This window comes from Polistes canadensis, unplaced genomic scaffold, assembly GCF_001313835.1.
Source record: "Polistes canadensis isolate GaletaPanama2010 unplaced genomic scaffold, ASM131383v1 scaffold_63, whole genome shotgun sequence".
Classification (NCBI taxonomy): domain Eukaryota; kingdom Metazoa; phylum Arthropoda; class Insecta; order Hymenoptera; family Vespidae; genus Polistes; species Polistes canadensis.
The window spans coordinates 692,278-716,757 of NW_014569610.1; the positions used below are offsets into that span (position 1 = coordinate 692,278).

Sequence of the window (24,480 nt, forward strand, 5' to 3'; positions counted from 1 at the left end):
TTTCGTCGAATCGATATGATGCGAGTGAAGTCACGTGACATCGAGTGTGTTCGGCCGACGACATCTGAAACTCGCGAAAACGACTTTTATTTGTAATATTTCAACTCGCTTCGACACTTCTTTCTTTTTCCGATATTGGTTATTTATTTGTTGAATATATTACTCGTCAAATGTTTTATTTTTTTCTCAAATGAAAATATTATTAATTTTGTCGCAATATAAAAGTAATCCGAATTTGTTTTCATTAGTCGAATTTATCTGAATATTATATGAGAAATATTAATTGAAAGATAATAGTGTGATAACGTGTTAATGAGAGAGGAAGAAGAGAGAGAGGAGGATGATAGAGGAATTGATAGAAAAATGGCGCGTAGAACGGAAAGGAAAATAAGGATCGTACGATATAGAATAAGGTTTTAGACGAGAAGCGCATGAACCGAACGGTTTGAGGAATAGGATCGAGCAGGCAGTCATATTGTACTGGTAGTCAGTCCACTGGTAGTCGTTCTCCGTCGAGCTTGAAGAAAGCACGTGTTTACTTACTTACGTCAACGAATCCACCATCGGCACTACTACCAACAAAAGCAGCATTGGGGTACCAGTAACAACACATCAGTTGCGACATCATCTCTAGTCACCACTATTAACCTGAAGTAAAGGATCCTAGGCACCATTGGGTGTTCTCTCTTCGTCTTTCAACCCTTTATCCCCTCCAATCATCGAGACTCTAGTATACACATATTTCGTGATTCGAGATAGAAGAGCATTCGAATTGCTAGTATTACTATCTTCCAGTATTTCGAGTAAAGCGGTTCGCGACTTTAAAATAGAGAGAGAGAGAGAGGCACGACGGCGAAGTTGTCGTCGTTATTATCATTTTACTATCACGATGTTTCTCGCGTTTATTCCTTTTCTTTGCACTATCGTTGCTACCCAAGCCGAAATTTTCACCAATAGTTTCCTCGTTAAAATGAGACAACCGGCTGAGCGATATTTGGCTGATCAAGTTGCTGTTAGAAACGGATTCGTCAATCTTGGACCGGTGAGTTAATGTTTTTGTGACGTATACACCACGTGTATGCCTATCCATTATCGATGCATCTATCTATTTTATTATTATTTATTTTTTTATTATAATATATATGTATGTATATAGATAAATATATGAAGAAATTTATTTAAAGTCAGAAAACGTAAGGTTTTAGTAATGAAAATATAAATATCGTCCAATCAGAACTTGTTTTACATCATGATTTGCCGATTATTTTATTAAGTATATATATATGTCTAGGATATTTTAAACACGCTATACAGTTCTTAATTTTACATTAATTTCATTGTTTTCTTATTTTAATTGAATGCTAAAATAAATTTAGAAATTGTATGGAATACTTGCAATTTCTATTATAAGGATTCATGAGATTTTATGTGAACGAATCCAAGAAATTTGATAAACTAATTTTTCTGTCTGTCTCTTTCACAAGCATTCTTTTTTTATCATCTTAAACGAACAATTACGATGACGGAGTTCTTTCCCTCGACCGTATGGTATCTTTTATTTAGATTTCGATGACAACAATATGATTGATGCGATGGCTTCCTTGAGATGAGTTACGGGAATTGGAATTGTATTTACCGAATACATTACTCTCAGATTTAACGAATTATTGATTTCTATTGGTAAATCTTCGAATCGACAAATAGAAAATAACAATTAAATATGTGTAAAATGATGAACAAAGATATTGACAAAAATGATATTTTTCTTATTACATTTTCCGTCAATTTGTAAAAAGTACACTTGTGTTCCTTCAATTTTGGCTTGTACTACTTAAAGTAACAGACCAGTAGTATGATCGGACATATATCAGTAGAAATACTATTACTTTAAACCGATTAAAATGAAGAAGTTTTCTACAAAATTGTTCAATAAAAAATTTTTCTTTTTTTCAAAGCGAATTTGCATATAAAGATCCTTCGATGATAAGTTGATAATGGAATGAAAAGTGATCTCGTTAAGTTTCGCTACAGCTGTGCACATTATTTCGAAAGAGAGATGTTATCACGTGGAAAATATCGATCTATATCGATGATTAAATATGCCATAATATTGAAGTATATCTTAGGAATATATGAAAAACAAATAGCATACTTTGGAATAGGAATCAACCACGTAACGTTGATGGTTTTCGTGGGAACGATGTTTATTCGAGAAATATGTGTTCTTATGTATGCATAGTTATGTATCATATATTTCTGTATATGAGAATTTACGAATGGCTTGTATATGTTTTTAAATTGTTAAAACATATCTCTAATTTTTGGTCTATAATTATATAAATCATTTCTTAAATTTATTATTTATCCTCTTTCTTTTTTAATTTAATTGCCTAATTTTTAAATATTAAAAATATTATCGTTCCATGATGATAGTAAAATGTATGCAATGATGTTATTAATTTATGGTAGAACAAAGAATTTTTCAAAGAAAACAAAAGAAGAGATTTATTAAGCGGAATCATTTTAATATTACTCCTTTGAACGTCGAAGAACGTTGAAGATTATATTCCTTTATCTCTTCATGAATAACGCTTTTCGATAGAGTATCAAGCAATAATTAAAGGATACTATTTTTTATTCTTCTTTTTTTTAATAAACAAAACGATTATTTGCTACACAATTCGTAATTAAAATCGAATAAGTGGTCAATACAAGTTAAAAATATCCAGAAATTGTAAAAAAATAGTTCCCAAGTCAATATATCTATTTTTAAAATGTATTTAACATATATTAAATACATTTTTACCTTTTCGATTTTACGTTTGAATTATAGTAGACGTTCAATGATTCATGCGGGTCTTGTATTTTTAGAAGTTCATTGATCTTTGCTTTTAGTTTTTTACGTAGGTTGCATAAAGTGACTAGATCGATTCGTTAGTGTTCATTGATTTCAAATATACACTCTGATATATAATATATACACTTACATACGCAAAACTACGTTCAAATTATAAAAATACATAAAAATACATATACATAAAAATCTGTAAAAAGAGTAATTGATTTTTAAAATAATGTTGGCACTGTTTGCTTATCTAGAAACTATCGGCTAACTCTTATACCTATAAAGGTAAAGCATGTATTGCAGTTTTATGGCATATTTGTTGCCTGGGAAATTGTGCGGAAAATATACACTCGATTTATGCACTTAAATCGCTGACTGAAAATTGCTTTTACAAAGTTACACCGATCGTATTTCGTTAACACCCCCTTTCCCTCCTTTTTATAATTTTACTATAGACTCACTTACATGTTCGCACATAGTTTTCGAACTTGTTTCGCTCTGCTTGGAGAATGTTACTTTTTTTTCTTCTTTGTTTGTTTTTCAAACGCAAATTTAAAGTTTAATTAGCTAAATTAACATTTGTTAATAGTTCGAACGTGGAAATTAAATGTCTGATTAAAGCAACCTTCAGTATGTTACTTTTCTATACCGGATGTTCTTAGATCAAAATTATTTGTTATAATTTCACATATATTACAAATCTGATTCCCTATTTATAGTTTAAGTATTATACACTCTTCAAGTATTATATTCGATTAAAATTATTTACAATCATATAAAGAATACAAAATTTTATTTCCTAGTAAGAATTTTTTCCGATAGTTTTTCAGAAGAAAAGGAAATCAGTTTTCATGATAAAATACTGTAATTTAATAATTCGTTCGAACAAGTAACTCAATATTTCACGTAAAACGTAAAAGCAGAGCAACGTTTTTACGAAAACCTCCTTTTTTATTTTTCATCCAACTTTATATATTTACGTAGGCGATAGAAGCTTTCGCATAACCACATACGCACATATACTAACACAACCATGTTACTTTACTTTTGGATCAAATTATTTTAACCTGATGTTTTTCCTTTTGCATAAAACTACGACGAGATTAAATAAAATTTTTCATCGATAGTTATCTCTATTGACGTAACACGATGCTTAGCTTAGCGACCATAGTAGAGAAGATAACAATCGGATTAAAACAGGCCTCACGGGGAAAAAAAAAAAAAAAAAAAAAAAAAAAAGATACAGATAAATCACTCAATAAAATCTGCTCGTTTATGTAAAGTGAGAAAATAAATCTAGATGATCAAGGGTGATCAACCCTATGTTGTACTGTCTCATTGAAGGTAAATGTATGATTTAGAAAGAGAGAGGGACGATGTTGTTAAGTATTTGTGTATCATAGTTTATGATTCTTGTCACGTATTTCGAAGACACTTTTTAATTGGATTATATACGATCAAGTGTGGGCGTATTCAAACGGAATTAATGGGATAGGGGGTGTGAGATTAAGTTTGGTATGCAAGCGTTTGATCTAGAAAAAAAAGAAAGAGAGAAAAAGATAGTATTACTATTTCAACAACGGAATGATCCTCTGGAATGGTTTATGAGCATCCAAGTTTTTTTCCATCGAAGAAAGTGTCTGCAAAAAGGGATAAGAAAAATAGAATTACTATGTAAATTTAGCTGGATAGAAAATTTCACAATAGATTATGAATTTTGTCGTGATCTGGATTGAAATGTGAGAGGGAATAGTTAAGTCGAAGTATAACGATTGGTATAAGATGGTCATAGCAGAGGGGCCAACCGGAATATCTGAGCGGCTTAAGAAAGGAGACCAAATGGAAGAGGGTGTAAGGTATTGGATGGATGAACAGGAAAGACTGTGTAGGGTGTGTGGGTACGAAGCGGAATCGTAACAACGCGTGTTAGATAGGTGCGCGAAAAGAAACCAGGAAGAGGATGTGTTGGGCTCTGGAACAAATGGCCAAGGGGAAAAGTAGATAAAGGAACTAGAAGAGCTGAGAAAAAGTAGTAAAGGTCAAGGGGAAAGGGGAGCGATGAAAATGAATGGGAAAGACAGCTAGCAGATTGAAGTAACGTCAGATGTATTTGCATCAGTATGTTAAGTATTGTTATTTAAGTTTTAGGATTTTTCTTATTGTATATATAATGTAATTTGTTTGTTATTTATACACAAAATGTTATTTCAGCGTAGGGTAATAGTTTTCTCATTCATATTGTACAAATAAGTAATGTAGTAGGGCAGATAGATGATAAGACTTGTTGTTTAACAATTGTAAAGGGAACGGACACATTGTATTGACAAGAAAATATTGAAGAAATATTTTTTCACAATTTTTAAAATCGCTTAATTTGTTTCAATCAATTTATAAGTCATCGTAAAAGATTCCGATCGAAAGTTAAATTAATTGCGAGGCCTTTTCTATTTATTTACCTTCTTCGTTTTCTTCTTCGTGATTCTTCTTAATCCCACTTTTTAGCGTCGTACCATGAACGCTGGGGTAAACCCATTAGAGATGGCGTAAAGGAGACCTGAGATGGATTTTATTTTTTTACTTTCCGTCTTATCACCGTTCGTGACCGATGGGACCGTCTATTTTACGATGTTGATCATAAATATTGCCGATGGTACTTTTTCACAAAATTTTACGATAATCGTTGGGATTTATGATACAAAAAATTATTACTTTCCTTTTTATTTTCATTTGTTGTCATTACTTAATACAAGAACGAAGAAAAATGATCCAATTTTTCTTTGAAAGACAAGAGATTATTATCGATGATATTCTGATGGATATGATCACGCGATGTAATTAATATCATTTTTGATCAATCATTTTTCGTTATGAGAAATAATAAATCAAATGTCATCAGATTTTGGTAAGAATTGTGATTTTTCGTCTCATTGTTTCTCTTCATTTTTCTTTTTTCCCCTCTTGTTTTCCACAACGTTAATTGTTGGTGTTATTATATTCATTCAATATTGTTTTACTTCATGACTTTAACCATCAATCATTCCTCTAAGAAATATACTTCTCATAATCTACTAATTATATCATATATCTATATGTTTGCGTACGCATGTACTCATTCGCGTGACATTTAAAATGATGGTTTTGGATAATCTTTAATGACGAGGTGCTATCCTCATCTCTCAAAATAGATAATTGGGGTCGAAATTAGAACGGGTTTGAACTGAATTATTGGTATTATCCTCGTCATTTTTCATACATTTTGTGTGTTTGAAATTAATTACCAGCTTCGATATTTGATTCCCTCGAACGATAGCTATTATCTAAAGATAATAAAAAAAAAAAAAAAATGATGACACGTTTGGGATGATATTTTCAACCATATTGAAAATCAACGTTTTTTTATTTTTATATAGAAAAATATGAGGGAAAGCAAACGAGCTAGGAGATCTCGAGTATCGTAGTTGTTAGGTTGTTACAACACAACGATATTCTATAGGTACGAACGAACATCAAAGTATGCCGTGACCCGTATCGGTTTTCCGTGCGAGGAGAAGCGACACAAAAACTGTCTGGCATCGACAGATAACGATACTTTCTCCCACAGTGAACGAAACGGAAGACATGACACGTCCAAAGTAGTAGTAGGTATCATCTTCATAGAATCGTCGTCCAGTTTACATTATTAAACGAACTTGAGCTCGCTTCATAGGATGTTTTCATTTGTAAATGCATTTATTCGCATCAGTTAGTCCAGCGAAAGCATTTTCAGTTATTCCTATTTCAAAGTTCAATCAAAAACTTCCGAAAATTCGTTTAATTCGAATAGAAATATATTCAAATGTAATAATAAAAAAGAAATTTTATAATAAATATTTACTTGAATTAATAATCCACATAAGTTGAAAGAGGGATATGCATATATTTAAATTACGATCAAATTCACCTTTATTTATAACGATTTGTAAGAGTTTAATCTAATATATATTTAATTGACAAAAAAAGTTTATATAATTTATCATATTATTTTGTTAATCCAATAAAGAACTTGTCTATTTCATTTTGATTGAGAGAATCACTATAATGCTTTGCTTTTATGCACATATTTTTAGAGAGAGAGAGAGAAGCCAATGTGATTCTAGGAATTTGATTTCGATGCATTTCAACAACCTTTTTTTCATTTAACTCCTGGAATAAATTATCCATAACGCATCATCGTAAATTAATACTTACGATATAAACTTTATTTCTCTCTCTTTTTTTCTCTTGACATCTATTACGATGCAGAACGTGTTTCCTCAAGTTTTGTAAAAGTAAGTAATGATTTGAAGAAACTTTAAAAAAGTTCGTATCTCGCGAGAGGAAAGGTTTACCAAACTTCAATTCTGTTCACGGCTGGCTAACTCTGTTATTAAGTTTTACAAATAAAAGTATATATGTATATAAAATTGATATTATTAACATTTTTTCTATCAGTCGACTAAGAACAAAATAATCAAAGCTGATCACGTTTGGTAATGCAGCCTATAGAGATTGACTTATAATATTGGTTGGCAAATATAATAAAAGTTAGAATAAATTTATAGACTAATATAAAACTCGTTTGAAGGCAAGTTTGAAAGTTAAATTATTATTCGGAATGATTTTATTTTATTTGAAATGAGAAAATTCTAACGAAGGAAATGTACTTATTTTCTAATCATCGATTACCGATAAGCAGAATTTCTCTTACATTAGTATTTATCTCGTCGACGCAGTTATTCGATCTTTTACTTAGAACTCTGGAACAAATTACGTTGGTCGGTTAAGATCTGAGGTGAAACCGATAAAAAAAAGTAAAAAAAGAAGGATAAATCATTAGAAAGAATTCGATTACCTGACATATTGTATATCCATATCCATATATGCACATATCACTCATCAACACTACACACACTCGCGCACGTATGCACATCACTTGCATAAAAAATAAATATACTTTATCGCGTGAATCGTTTCCTATCTATCTCTATGTATGTACATATATAATAAAGATCCTTCTACGAAGTAGAATACGAAAATGGCATTGAGGGAAATTAAATTTTACCAAACGACGACGTGAACTCATTTCAACGTGTTCCGTCTTTCGTGTTATACCATGATGGGAAATGGAAGAGTTTCAACGTTACGACACTCCAAGTACCAACATCCTTTTAAGTTTTATTCTTACACAGGAGAATGTACGCTTTGAGAAACGTTTTACTGTTAAAAAGAACGTTACGTAAAAAGTTAAATTTAAAAGTTAACAAAATTACGATTTTCCTATTCAAAATTTACAATACAATAATATCAAATCACCACATTTTTTAACAATAAAACATCCTAAATTTGTATATCTAAACATTTGCTAAATATTTCTTAGTAATTACTCGATACACCTATATACGCGAAATTAATATTTATATGTATATACTATCTGTCGAGTATACTAGAATTAAAGGTCTCAATTTGTACGTATTATTTGGAACCAATTTGATATTCGAAGCTCGAATGGCAGCAACTCCTGGTTGCGTGAATAATATCGTCGTCATTTGAAGTAAATTGCACACCAAAGTCGAACATCTTCCTTTTTCAGACATTACTAGCAACTATAAATAATTATATATTTTTGGATTTTTTTTTTCAGATCCTAGGAAGTCAAACGGAATATCATTTCGTTCACAAAGCTCTTCCACATGCGCGAAGTAAAAGATCTGTACCACATATGCGACGTTTGAAGGTAGATCCATTGGTAAGTAACGTTTAACAATCGTTTGGAGTTCAATAATTGAGTTACTGTAAGTTAGTAACATCGTGAAAACCTCAACTTACACTTTCACAGTTAAAATTTCCATTTCTAATGATCTAATTGAGTAATCCATGAGCTTTATTAGTTAACGATATTACGAAAATTTGAAATTTTGAACATGTAAATCACTACATATATGATTTACAGTGAATTCCTTTGAAAGAGAAATTGAATACTATCATGGGTCATATGATATTCTAGATCATAGTCATCCACTTCTAGTTTTTCGTTGTATAATATTTTTTCTTTTCGTCGACATGATTGCGCAACGTCATACGTTTTTCATCGAGGTAAGGAGCAATAAAACATAAGTGGAGTGCCCTACGATGAACGTTTCTCGAGTTCTTTTATATGGGCTGTTGAAAAGAATAAAATCTCCTGCAAAATCTTAGGAAATTGACATTACCGATTAACAATTAGATTAATGCAATCGAATTTTTTATTGGTTAATCTAATATTATTTAAAGAGAGAAAATAGAACATTTTCAACAATATTAGCATAAAGGGCTGAGTTTGTGAGACGTTTTTTCTTTTTATATATCCTTTGAGGTGAGTTCAGGGGTGGAATTATTAAAATTCTTTCAGAGGCCAAATAACGACTACCCTAATATATATAATCTACAAAAAATGTATATATGTATATGTATATATACAGGGTGTTCTATCTGAAGCGTTGAATACAATTATTTTGTATTGTATCAATTTACTGTATTGAACTACATGTTTTCATTTAAATAAACGTGTCTCCCATTTCGTGTTGAATTTATCGATCCATAAATATGTCAGTCATTAGAAATTCCATCCTAGACCATTTACTGTACTTCAAAAATTCATTTTATATTTTATAATATATAATAAATGTATTCAACTTCACAGCCAACAATTGGATTTGGCTTGTAATATTCTAACGATGATTAAAATTTGATCTTAAACAATCATACGCATTTATACGATACATCTATTAATCCGAGTTTATCGCCTTAATAAGTATATTGCATAAGAGACCATTTTGAAATTATAATTATAATTTTGATTGTCAGGTATTTTGAGACACCCCTTACGTAACCTCAGCAGCTAACCTTTCTGTCATAGCATCGTGAATAATAAATAGAAGCCGCGATAGCTGTTGCGCTCGAGGCGAAGCCGTTTCGTTCTTCCTACCGATTATGACAAGTGAAACCCTTCTCAAGCAAGAGAAGAGATGCGTGCGATAAAATACGATTTTCTAGTCTTTCTATCTTTCTCTTCTGAAGCCCGAAGTCGAGTATTTACTTATATATTTCGATGTACGATCTATCTCGTACAGAATTCTTTCCTCGTTGTCTAACTATGTCACGCGTTACACGTCCTTTTCCCGACGTTTTTTTAACATCTGCTTATCCTTTAGTGGCATTTTTTCTTGCTTCCTGTTTTTGTCTCTCATTCTCAAACTTACAGATCATCCACTAAGTTATCCCTAATCCCCACTAACATCTTCTCCCACTCAAATATCATTCTTTAAATTCTCTCTTATTTCTACAAAGAATAAGAATCCTCAAGTCGCACCACTGAGAGATAGATAAATCACGAGGATTACTACCTCTTTTCATAGTCGTTATTTTATGTTCACATTACGAAATCATTTCATCGTCTTGGATTGTTTTATTGAATCATACTAATTAATATGCTTGTTTAAAAATGTTCGAAATGTGTTTTTTTATTATCTTATATAATAAATATCTTTCCTTTCCTATATAAAATAATTGTTAAAAATAGTATTATAGGAGTATTATATATATCTGCCAGTTTCATTTGAAACATAAATAATAAAAACACCTTTAATGTATGTTCGTTATAACGTGACCTGATTTCAATGCTTTACAAAAATGAGAACGTATCATTCTTCAATCAGATTCTCGTTTTGTTACATCATATCATAAAAATGTATGATAATATTTCTTCGACAAAAATAAAAAGAAATATATAAAATGATTCGCAGGTGCATACGGCCGTGCAGCAACCTGGGTTTAAAAGAGTGAAACGAGGTTACAACACACTCACCGTGGATAATCTCGCATCTTTGTACGAAATTAAAAATTCAGCGGATTTAGCACGTAGAAATCCTACCGATCCTTACTTTCAATATCAATGGTATTTAAAAAATACTGGGCAAAATGGCGGTAAACCTAAATTGGATCTCAACGTTGAAGCTGCTTGGGCTCAAGGGGTTACTGGAAAAAATGTCACTACTGCAATTATGGATGATGGTGAGCGAACATGCTTATTAAATGTTATTCAATTTTGTATGAGATTAAAAAGATAAAATTATAAAACATTTCCTAACAATGTTAAAATAATTATATTAAAGTTTCTCTTTTATTTATAAATAAGTTGGAAAAATAATAAACAAATATATTGACTCGATAAAATGAAATAATCGATTTACATGTATATATATCAATGTATAATTCAACATTTAGAATATTGTAATTCTTTTTTTTCCGTTTCTTTCAATTTTCGTGAGAGATACTTGAGAGAGTGTTGTTGATGGATAGATCGACGAGATAATTGACTTTCCCTCTCGTAGAACGAAATTTATGCCGGTTAATCTATATACAAAAGTTCTATAGTGTACGTAATCCATGATAAAAGCATTCTCCCTCTCTCTCTCCCTCTCTCTATCCTCACATACTCCCCGAAGTAATAGGATTTTGGTAAAGCTCCCACTAAATTACTTGTTAGCGTCATAGATCGTAGTTAGATCATAGCGTCACTAGATCGTTTCATTGCAGGTTTCTGTAGAAATTATTTTCAAGTCTCTTACATACGACCTTTAAATATCTACGTAGTATATGTCAAAGTTCATCAATTTCGATTATATTCATGTAAAATATATATATGCGCTTATTTTCACGTTAAACTCAACTTGAATGGCTACGAATTGAAGATAAAATGTTTCACCGACAAAGACAGTTGAGATGAACACTATAATAATAAAGTATAAATAATAGAAACTTTTTAGAAACATAAAAAGGTAATTTTCTAAATTTCTTTATTCGCTTATTAAATTGATATACACCCATCTCTCGATTTACGTGGATTATTTGTTCCATGTCTTTTTTATTCCAGAATCAAATTGTATAAATAGGGTTCGTTTGTCTATTCGTTGACTATTTCCGTTCCTTTACAAATTGCAGAAAAAAAATTCGTTTATATTATTTTTATATATTAAAATAATAAATTTAACTAAAAGAGAGGAAGAGAGAGAGAGAGAGAGAGAGAGAGAGAGAGAGAGAGAGTTATTAATAATATCAATCGTATATGATTAACACCATACATTTGAATAAATGTATAAATGAAAAATCTATAAATCTATAAAAGAATTCTACAAACAGGAATTCTATAATTAATTAATAAACACTTTCATTATAATTTAATAGAAATATAAAACGGATGTTATATCGTAACGATAGACATAATTAATAGAATATACGGATGTAAATCTTTTAGTTATTCTCTAGAGATTATATGTTAAAACATCATCGAGTTAACTGCATACACGTCATTCTATTGTTGATCTAATGGATCATAAGTCCTATACTAATATGCATTATTTCCACTAGGGTTGACATGCATATCAACGGTAGAATTTTTTCTTGTCTTTTCTAAAGGACATCAATTCGCTCTATTTAACTTATCCACGCGAAGCTTTCAACTTTTATATTCGATTTTATGCAAATTCTTTTGATTTCATTTGTTTGTTTGTTTGTTTAGGCGTTGACTATATGCATCCAGATCTGAAGTATAATTATGTAAGTAAACACAGTCGTTGTGCATGCTTTTATTCGATGAAAAATTTCTAACGCAGTCGTAATAAAAAGAGATCAAACGAGATCTTTTTATAAAGGAAAAATATTCAAAAGAAAATTTCGAAGGCGTCGGTTAATCTTTCTTCAAGATTTTATCCTAAGTCAAGGAAAAAGCATCAACAGCGAATTTAAAAAAGTCGATTATCGTTAAACATCTCGTTAATTCTCTCGAAATATTTTTGTTCTATCTCTTTAGGCCTTTTTTCGTCTTGTCCTCGTTGTCCTTCGATGTCCGACGAGGAGTTTAACATTAGCATAAAACTGAAGACACGATGAAATTCAAATTTTCTCATAACCGTGACCTTTTCTTTTCGAATAAAAGACGCCGACGTGTTACGACGGATTTTATATTTCAACGTAACGTTATTATTATCTTTAGAAAATCGTTATCCTATATATACTATATCACATATATCCTGTTGGTTGACCAACAAGAAAGTAAGCAACGATGAAGATAAATACAAGACAAATTACTTTTCTTTTGGCGATTGGTTTAAACAAAAAATTAGGTCGTATTGAGGAATAAAATGCAAGTGGAACGGTGCATTCTCATACGAAATAAAAAAAGAGGAAGTTAAGACGTATTATGCCATATGATTTTTTTACTTATTAATACAAAACAATAATAGCTTGTCCTAGTTGTCCTTCATATACACTTGGCATTAATTATTGTATAAAAAAATGACAAATATATATTATTCGCGGAAATCCTATATATTTTTGATTAAAGATAATTTATTAGCACTTGATTCGCGATACAGAAGGCAGATAAATCGATAGAGAAGAAACAGGAGCTCGACTTAAACAAATGTTCATTAAGCAGCTTCACGCTACCACTATGAATAATGTCTCCTAAGAGATAAACTTAGCTACGCGTAGCTCGTACAAATTGATGGACTCGTTTCAAGACTTCGTCGTTTATTCTTCCAAACGATAGTAAGAAATAAAAGCAAAGTAAAGTAAAGAAAAGAAAATCTTTACTTTTTTTTTTTTCTAAATTATGCGATTTTTATTTTACCGCAGAGATAATGTAGATTTGAATGTTGCAGAACGCTAAAGCTTCTTACGACTTTAGCAGTAATGATCCATATCCGTATCCGAGATATACGGACGATTGGTTTAACAGGTGAGAACAATTTTAATATTAAATAAAAATACAAAAAAAGGAAAATTCTATATGAAATTTATTAAATCTAATTAAAATTTATTAAATTTTGTATCTACGTATGTATGCATATATATACAGAAATTACAGAAATATCGTTTTTTACGGTCTCGTGTAAAATTCAAATACAAGGGTACACAGTTAAAATCAATTGAAATCGGCTCTTCGTTATAACGTCATAACAACGTTGATTAAACGCTAATTATTGATTAAGCTTCCGTAATTAGCTCGCGACTCTGTTTAATTATTATTACCGGAGAGAAGATGGGAATGCTGGAAATTGTTTCGCATTAAATTTGTTTTTATTCTAAATAAGGAAATTGCTCGTTTGCTAAGAAGGAGAGAGAGAGAGATATAAAAGTGATTAAATGTATTACGAGAATGTTTAAAATGTAGAATAATAGTACACAATTGTTCGATTGATCGTTAAAAATGTTCACTTGATAAAACAATTTTCTACTTACGTAAAAGAATCGTTCGAGTTGAAATTTTCGATGTTGCGATTGGACTTGACAGTTATCGATTGAGTTAACGAATGTATCGAGAGAAATGTCATATCCTTAATTCCTTTCTTTACTTTTTTTTAACAGCGATGACATTTTCTTGAAGAATTTTCACTCTATGAAAATAGTAAATTGTTAAAACGTATGAACACAGAGGAATGAACTTTGAATTGATAAATAATATTGAATTATCTAAGTTGGAGATAATGCGTTAAAGAAACTAGTTGTGTGTATGTGTAAACGCGGATAATTATATTAATTGACTAATTTGGGATGAATTTGTCGAAGCCATGGTACCAGATGTGCTGGCGAAGTTGCAGCAGCTAGAGATAACGGAGTTTGCGGTGTTGGTGTGGCATACGATTCGAAGATCGCCGGAATACGGATGCTGGATCAGCCTTATATGACTGATTTAATCGAAGCAAATAGTATGGGCCACGAACCTGACTTGATCGACATTTATAGTGCCTCTTGGGGACCAACGGATGATGGGAAGACCGTTGATGGACCGCGAAATGCGACCATGAGGGCCATCGTACGTGGGGTTAACGAGGTACGATCGATATTCTCATATTTCATTAATATATAGGGTGTCTTGTGTGACCCAACAAGTACCAACAAAGATTTTTATGCAAATTTTTATCATTTTTCAATGTTATTTAATTATTGTCAATAATTTATAATAATTAGTAGATTGCCGTACGTTTGATCAAATCGTCGAATTCAATTGGATAGCCATAGGATAAATTGGATAAGCCATTCTCATTTCCTTCGTCGCATTGATTTTTGTGTAATACTTAGATTTTATCGTAGCAACTTCTTAAACCTCAGCTTTGCAGAAATAATCTCCATCATTTTGAACACGATGCACGACGCATTGCTTTTCTTTTTTATCTTTTTCAAGCACTTATGACATGTTTGTCTTTCTTTTACTATCATTTTCTTATGGTTACAAAGAAAAACCACCATTGAACTATTTTCTTATCTTTTATCTAAACAGCTTTTATACCGTTTAAGGATGCGTAAATAGAACGTTCTTTCACACACGCGCACACACGTTGAACGCATACTAATCTATGAACCCTTACAAAATGAACGACTAAGAGCGATTGATCTTTAAGTTTTACATATTCAAATTTTAATGAGACAGCCTGTAATTGATTTCATTATACGGGGCTTCTTATAATGGAAATTTGTAATTTACAATATTCATATGCTAAAACATTTGATGTAAACGTTCATTTTTCGTGTGTGCATTAAAATATTCATTAGTATTTTGCTATAGAAATATTGAAGCATTATATGCTAATAAAATATCGATGATCAAGGCTTTTAGAGGAACAATTATTCTATAATTTCGCGTTGAAACACTTCCTTGTTTAATTACAACCTAATGAAGATATTAAAATGTAAATAGAGCACTCTGTAATCGATTTTTTTATATTTAAATTATACGCATTGCATCATATATATATATTTTTATAATATGAAACGTACATTCGTGACCTGAAAAATATGAAAAAAAAGATTCAGATATTTAAATATGATATAATTGAAATAAAATATAAAAATATAAAGAAGACACCTTTGTATACTATTAAAAACATTTCGTTATCTTTCTCTTTGAGATCAAAGTGGTATTCTTCCGGCGTCCTATAGAAAGAAGCGAATCATTTTTTTATTTTATGAGTAAGATACGTAGGTACATAGTTTTATATATCTTTTTAAAAGTTACGATTGTGGGTTTTCCTTTTGTGAACGAACATCCTAGAGTCATTTGAGTCGTATCAATGAAAAAGAAAGAATTAAAGAGAAAAATAAATAAAGTTCTCTCTGTGGTTAGAATTACGACGTGGTCAGACCAATCGATTTCTCAGGAGTACGAGCAAATATTTTCAACGTTAGAACGTCGCAGAGTAAGAAGAAAATTGTGATTAGAGCTCGTTGATTATTTCTTACAAACGCATACAACTTTTTTCGAAGGAAATTAGTTTCCGTGGGAAATGACATCCTTTCTGTTCTTTTATTTGAACCATGACATTTAGCGCAATTCTTTCTCCGTCTTGATTTTCTCAGTACGAAAATGAACATTTTATTCCCAGGGTAGACAAGGTTTAGGGAATATTTATGTCTGGGCTTCTGGCGATGGAGGCGAACAGGACGACTGTAATTGCGATGGATACGCAGCGAGTATGTGGACTGTGAGCATAAACAGTGCTATTAACGATGGTCAAAACGCTCATTATGACGAAAGTTGTTCCAGTACGTTAGCTTCCACCTTTAGTAATGGCGCCAAAGATCCAAACACGGGTGTGGTTAGTACAAATAATTTCTATTATTTTAATATACGCAATTCACAATTCATATTGCACACGTTTACAAATCGTACCTTTGGTATCGTACTAAAGATAGATTATAGTCTATATTTGCTTTATTATTTTATCTAAATAAATATCAAGAAAGCAGAACAATTTACGTGGGATGAAAATAATATCTATAATTCGCCTACACGTGGCGAATTTTATCATTTTCAATCATTTATATATATGAAATATAATTTCCTTTACTCATCGATACATGTCAACGAATTGTCGGTTAAAACTCAAAAGACATATTTTAATAGGATCGATCAATTCCTCTAATAGCTTTACTTGGCCACAACTCTCAATCTTTCCTCCCACATAGACTTTATTCATACTCCCTTTTTTAGTTTCAATTCATTGACTCGTTGCTCACTCTAGTCAAACCTGACATTTTTTTCAAAGTAAACAATAATCAAAGTTGAATTTTGATATAAAATTACCAACATTCCTGGCATTGTTTTTAGGCTACAACTGATCTTTATGGGAAATGTACGACGACTCATAGTGGAACATCAGCTGCGGCGCCGGAAGCTGCTGGGGTATTTGCTCTCGCCCTCGAAGCCAAGTAAGTTTACCAATGCTTTTTAATATTTTTCCTTAGAAAAATATAAAGAAAGCCATTAAATGTGAAACATTCGTTTTACCTTGAAATAGATTAAATTCGTCATTAAAATTGTAACTCGATTTAATCATTCCCTTAAAAAGATATTAAAATTTATATAGATACGTAGAAGGGCTTTTATAAATTATATTAAATTGTTAATACATCGACGAGCTACGTTGCGACAATCGCATTGAACACGCAATTAATATAAATTTGTCTTTTTCCATCGAACGCGTATGCGTACTCAGTAATAATAGATTCAATTAGCGATAATTATTATGGTATAGGAGATCCAAATTCTTTTTATATATTAAAGAATTCAACTTTCGAAATATATATGTATATGCATGTATAGTTATATAAAATATTGAATAATGAAATGAAATTTTTAATGAAAATTTCTTATTGTTGGATTTCAATGGTTTCCAACTTTTGTTTTCACTCATAATATTATAATGCGGCGTAATTTATATTTGTTTAGAAAGGAAACAATATTATATTGAGAAAGTTAGTTTGACAAAGTTTATTTTTCCTCGCACATATTAGAAAGCCAACTATTTTTTTAAAATATTTTTCAAGAGAACACTTTAACGAGTCGCTGGCATTAGTTCACAGTTGACTTGGAGGGACATTCAACACTTAACGGTATTGACTTCAAAAAGGAATTCATTGTTCGATGCTAAAGGACGATTTCATTGGACTATGAACGGTGTTGGACTAGAATTTAATCATCTTTTTGGTTATGGTGTTCTTGATGCAGGCGCTATGGTGGCTTTGGCTAAAAAGTGGAAAACTGTACCACCTAGGTATCACTGTGAAGCCGGTTCCGTCATCGAACCACAGTAAGTACAATTTTTACTTTATCTTATAAGAACAATATTCTGCGATTTTGTAAATTTTTTTTTTTTTTCGGGAAGAGAAAATATGCGTTTTTTGATTTGTAGGCTTTCTAAGCGAGGAGTATCTAATCTCTCGAGATAGAGTTTCTCTTTTGATTTAAGCGATTAACTTAGGTTTCCTTAGAAAATGATGAAAATGAAAATAAAATAAACGCGAACAACGAATGTTCGTATATCTACTTTTATCTCTTTCTGTCCTTTGAAAAAAGATTTTCTTTTGGATTTATTGAACAACGTACCAATCAAATTAAAGCGTAATAATGTTATTATTTACGGACCGTCGAGTATCGATCTAAAGGGACTTGCTATCTCTCTCTGCAAAACGTTGGGTTTATTTTAGCTTTCGCTCATCCAACGCTTTCGAAGTAATTAGGTGTTATTTTGGTGTGTTAGGGATTTTCTCCAATTACTATCTCTTTCCAACCATTTCATCAATGTTTCAAATAGAAAATTATAAGAAATAATACAATAGAATTACGAAGCAGCGTTAATCTATTGTTCTTTTTTTAAATTCATTACCAAACTGGCTAAATATATATTATTATTAGCAAAATAATAATCGCATTGAGAATTAACATCACCGATTTAAAGAGCAACTTTGAGAATAAAAAGTAATAAAAGTATTTAACGATTTCTTTTTTTCTAATTGATCGAACAAGTTCGATAACATTTGTTTCCCACGCGTTTATACTTGCAGGAAAGTTACCAATGAACGTTCCGTACTGTTGAAAATCAAGACCGACGCTTGTGCTGGTACGGAATATGCTGTTAACTACTTAGAGCATGTTCAAGCCGTTATTTCCGTAAATGCGACCCGTCGAGGAGACCTCGAGTTGTTTCTAACTTCACCGATGGGAACTAGGTATGTCGTCTTAGATCACATTTACAGATGTACAAATGTAAAAAACAAATGTATTTTGGTTTCCACATTTTGCGGTTTTACAAACGAACGCGTTCAACCATTTTGGTTTACCTCAGTGAGTTACCCTTCCTCCCCCCTCCCTTTTGCGTTTAATGTTTCATTGCGATAATTTCGATTATCATTTTTATCGAATTGTTGAACTTTTTTATAGGTCAATGATATTAAGTCGCAGAATTAACGACGACGATCGCAGAGATGGATTTACGAAATGGCCGTTTATGACAACTCATACTTGGGGCGAATATCCTCAAGGAACTTGGTTATTAGAGGTACGATTTTTCTGTTTCTTTATTCGAAAGGTCAAAAGTTAAACGTCTTGTATTTTTGATTAAGATCTCGTGCTATTGCAGAGGCTTCCTTGTAAAGTGTACAAGAAAATGCTTTTACAAAATTGTACTGGACGTTTCACAAAAAAGAGTGATACGACCTTATATTTTATATCAACAAATATTACATTTGAATATTTTTTTATAAATAATAAGCCGCGCGATAAAGATAATTTATTACACTATACAAAAGGTTCTCAATCTTTTTAGAGTATCGTCTGACGCATACGAATATGTCAGATAAATTATGTGGTAATATCACTGAAAATGATATCATTGAGAATCACTTTTCCACGTAATGAAATCATTATTGTACGTGGACGTGTGTATTGCCTTCAAACTTATTACGTTACATCTGTATTTCATGTCGGCAGTTTCTTTACAATAACAAGAATATTCTATTTCAGGTTAGTTTAAATTCGCAAGTACCGCAGCATGGTTGGATTAGAGAATGGACATTGATGTTACACGGTACCAGAGAACCACCATACACTGGGTTACCAGCTGCAGATCCGTATTCGAAATTGGCAATCGTGAAAAAGGCTCACGAGGAACGTTCAAACGCGATGTAACGATAAACGACCGACATTCATAATGGCCGCTCAATCTTGAAAATGTTTACGCGAAATAAATTTCCACAATTTGATTTATTATTCTTTTATTTTTGCGTTCGTGTGTTCGCGTATGTACGCGCGTGCTATTAAGCATCAATTATTCCTTTATCTCATTTCACATATATACTTTTTCATTTATTTCAAGCTTGCAAAACGAAACAATGAAACAGCTTTTTTTTATTTTTATTTCAATCGCACGAACATTTTCTGGAGCTAAATTTAAAAGAGAATTTTCAACATTAAAAACCCGATGAAATTCGACAAACGAGGAATAATAAATTAAACGAAAGAAAAAATAAAAAAGAAAGAACAAAATTTACTTATCCAATGTACACACAAAATATGGAATAGATTTATGAAACGTTAAAAGTAACAATAACAAAAGCAGCAACAATAATAATAATTATAATGCTATTACTAGTATTACTAAAAAGAAAATAATGCAAAAGAATATACACATACATATGTCACAAACGCGCGTTTTTGGCTCTTACGAAACAAATAAAATATATATTAAGAATGATTGGGAATTATATATAAATGGGGAAAGAAATTGAAATTTCACGAAAATCAATAATATGTATGTAATAAAATACAATGAAATTTGATTTATTCTATTCCAATGTCGAGCGAATTTGAGCCTGACGCGCGTAGTAGTCTTTTTGGGAACAATAATAATTTATTGTATAAAAGAAAGTCGTGCTCGTGTTAAATCAACGAGCCCGTCCAACAATTTTAACAGAGATATTACATTAAATTTGTTCCTTATCAGGGTCTCCTGGCGTCTTTAGAGTCGACTGTAATGATTACCAGTGCGAGATGTTACTGTGAGAGGAAGATTGTATGATACAATGAAAAATAAAGATAGAAAATCTTTGTTGGTCCATGTGTGCCAATGTTCGAGTTATAAACTAAATCTAATTTTAAACATTTTAACGAAGAATAGTTTAGTTGTTCTTATTCAAATGATCGCTGGCGATCCATTTATCGATAAGTTCATTTGTTCATACATTTATTTTCACGATTTTAAGACTATCTTTTATTCGATACATGAAAAATGCTTTCTTGTATTATTTTGTTTCTTATTATAATTGTTCGTATACTTATATAAGATTAAATATAAATGTATCGTTGACAAAGGTTTTAGTATCTTGCATGTTAAATGCACAGAATGAACCGTATATTGAACCCTTTGCGGACTACGTATGTATATGTTTTTTCTAAACCATCAATTTGGCCGACGAACAACAGTGAAAACATATCGCTGTGGTTGAGATTGGCACATATATATTTAACAATTAAAATGAAATAAAAATTCTGATCTGGCAATTTGCGACGTCTGCAAAGGGTTACAAAAATTCTTAATTAAAAAGATTATCTATGGAATACGCATTTTACATGCATAAACATCTTTTTAAATTATGCAAGATTAAGATAGAATCTTTAGAAACCATTACTATAGAAAAAATTCTTAAAATTAATATAACGTATAGTATGATTCAACCTGTATAAAAAACATAATTGTGTATTTAATTAATCACATATAAAATATCGCTTATATTCTTCTTTACCGATCAATACTTCTTGTCCTTTTTCGATCATATTATTCAAATAATAAGTACAAAAAAAAAGATAGTAAAAATAAAATTAATTCAACTATAATAATCATGGTATAATAATTAATTAAATCAAAATAATACAAAATAATTCATTAAGAAATCCTATTAAAACGCACGAATTTTTCCAAATAACGTGTATGCATATCTACTATATTGTTTGTATTTGTTGAAAATTACCGAAAAAAAGGACCAGCATACATATCGACGATGATCCATAAATCTATCTTACTATTTTGCACAAACTATTATAATAGTAACAAGTTTACGATTTTACCGAATTTTAGATTAAGGGGTTTCGCCATTTTTTAAAATGATATAAGCAATTCGTAATTATTTCTTTCTAGTTTGTTTTTCGTGTATTTTCATATCCTGAAACATTGAAATATTTCATTATCATTACATTAATTTATAATTATACAATTGTTAATTCTAATAAATTCGATCGTAGATTATCTTACATTAGAAACGAAATTGTTAGATTTCGGTAATGGCAAAATCTCTTAATTAACATTCGATTTTATTATATAAAAACAGAAACGTAACGAATCGAAAACTCAAAAAAGCGCCGATGTTTGTACGCATGGACCAATTAGATGAAAGAATGTTATTTATTTATAGCATATTTTAAAACATAAATTTTCGCTTTTGCTTGAGTAACTCAACGATTTATTAAAAAGGTTAAAGAGAAAACAATATATAGATTGTAAAAAGATGCAGTATATATATTATATCATATAAGTGTTGTACGCGCGTTTATCAAAGTTTATACTTTATGAATCTGACATGAGTGTTTCGCAACACTATTCGCTAGGATTCATGGCCAAAGATCATTTTACTGTGTTTACATTGTTCTAACGCTTTATCAAGTTAAGCTATACAGTTGTTGGGTGCTGATGAAAGGTTTCCTACGAAACGTTGGACTTCTTTTAAGCTAACTTAAATTGCATCAATGAAATACATATGTATTTACACAGTAGAACCATTAATATCTCACTTTAGTTTTGAAAATAATTATTTTGCAATTTATTTTTCATTATTATGAAGAAAATAACAAATTCTATGTAGAATATATTTGTTATGTCAACAAATATTTAATAGCAATATTTGGATTGTTATAACAAAAATAAAGATCTATAAAATATCTGCTACAATTACGAATTATTTGAAAATTTGATTTTTATCATTTTATAAATTACTCTGAAACTTTTTCCGATTAATTATCTAGAAAAAATAAAACATTATATTTAACACATTCGATTCAAAAATAATATACAATGTTGAACGTTTAGATAAAGAAGGTTCTACTGTATTGTGCATAACGTTGATTGTTTAATCAATAAAACAAAGAAAAATGTCTATTATTATCTGTAAGACAATACCGTTTTCATAATTATTTGTTATTCCGTTCGACATACTTCTGAACCAGATCTTTCTTCGTTAAAAAATCAATAAAATTTATAAATTGTTACAAAATAAGATAATCTAAACAATATTTTAAGTTACGTATTGTAATTATGCAAATGTTTGTTAATGCTCGTTGATCGGATTAAATTGGAAAAAAAAAAAAGAAAGAAAGGGTGGATTAATGTATGTGTATGTACTTGTAATACGTATGAATATATGCATGTATGAGAGAGATAGAAGGAAGAAAGAGAATTTAGAAATATATATCTATTTTCATTCTCGCGTTTTAAGATAATTCACCATGAAACGTAAAAGAATTAACAAAAAAAGTTTACAAGATAAATTTTATGTAGGTATATTAGAGAGATGTAGAGATCAAAGTTTTATGAGAGATATACATATATATACATATACATAAACATAAAAATAATACATACTATATATTTAAAGTTAAATTGAAAGTTTAATCGAAAACCTTATTCTATAGATAATGTACGTGACAACAAAAACAACAGTAACAACAACGACAACACAAATAAACTGTTTATTTTTTGGGGCTTGCATCGTTTTTATGTAATATACTTTCATATTTTGTAAATTTATTTCTAAACAAATTAATTTACATTCTTTTTTCTTCTAACAAATTTCATTTTGTAAGTTGAGTTTACGGATATATGTATATGCATATAATATGAATAATATTACAAGGTAAGTGATAAATGTGATATAATCGAATAATATAACTTGAAATTAAATATTCTTTTTAAATTCCAATAGATTATTATTTAAAGTAATGCAAGAGTATGTCACATATACACCTAAATATTTTAATAATATTGATAGCGTAAACAAAATTTGTTATTAACGTTTTAACCTTTAAACTTTTACCACGCGAAGTTTCTCGTAAAGCATACCACAGCTTCATACGCGTATATATATATATATATATATATATATATGGTGCATACAACGAACGTAGTCAAGCGATAAAAAATGAATGTGACTTTTGAAAACACAAAGGATTGACGTTCTCGTTAATCGTACGCTTGAGACGTGATCATAATTAATGATAAATTAGAGTTTTCTCTTGATACGTTATACGAAAAAGAACAAAGCTTAGGATACTGCAAAGCTTATGAGAGATTTCGAAAAATCTACAAGGAAGCATCCCTTTAAGAATTCTTTTCTTTTCATTAGAAATCTTTCAGATGTACTAATTTTGATAATGCATCGATAAGATTACAAAGTCGGACAAAAGTATCATTAAAGTGTCTCAATTAACTTATCACGCGATTCATTTTCATTTGGATGCTTACATATATATATTCTACACGTATGTATTGCTAGATATACTTATATATTCCAATGTATATTACATTTTATATTTATATTCAGTATTAATGCATTTTTCTGTATATATGTATGTATATATATGTATGTATTTTTACGTGTTATATTATATATTTATATTCTTGCGTATATTATGCATTTATCTATTCCAGCGTATATTTTATAAGTATATTCTCCGTATACATGTATTCTTATGT

At 30.4% G+C, this 24,480-nt stretch overlaps 1 protein-coding gene across 1 annotated transcript; it reads left to right on the forward strand.

Annotated features, from left to right (window-relative positions):
• Positions 1 to 13: 13 nt before the first annotated feature.
• On the forward strand, positions 14 to 23,490 carry LOC106786031 (neuroendocrine convertase 2). Its single transcript, XM_014747011.1, has 12 exons — positions 14 to 1,042; positions 8,505 to 8,609; positions 10,645 to 10,912; positions 12,420 to 12,457; positions 13,564 to 13,640; positions 14,471 to 14,735; positions 16,285 to 16,497; positions 17,010 to 17,110; positions 17,758 to 17,991; positions 18,746 to 18,910; positions 19,122 to 19,239; positions 19,704 to 23,490. The coding sequence occupies exons 1-12, from the start codon at positions 890 to 892 to the stop codon at positions 19,866 to 19,868; spliced, it is 1,902 nt and encodes a 633-aa protein (XP_014602497.1). The 5' UTR covers positions 14 to 889; the 3' UTR covers positions 19,869 to 23,490.
• Positions 23,491 to 24,480: the final 990 nt, after the last annotated feature.

Coding starts and splice junctions, on each gene's coding strand:
- LOC106786031 (XM_014747011.1), top strand. CDS start 890: ATGTTTCTCGCGTTTATTCCTTTTCTTTGCACTATCGTTGCTACCCAA. Junction 13,641..14,470: donor ACGGACGATTGGTTTAACAG/GTGAGAACAATT, acceptor AATTTGTCGAAG/CCATGGTACCAGATGTGCTG. Junction 16,498..17,009: donor AAGATCCAAACACGGGTGTG/GTTAGTACAAAT, acceptor CATTGTTTTTAG/GCTACAACTGATCTTTATGG.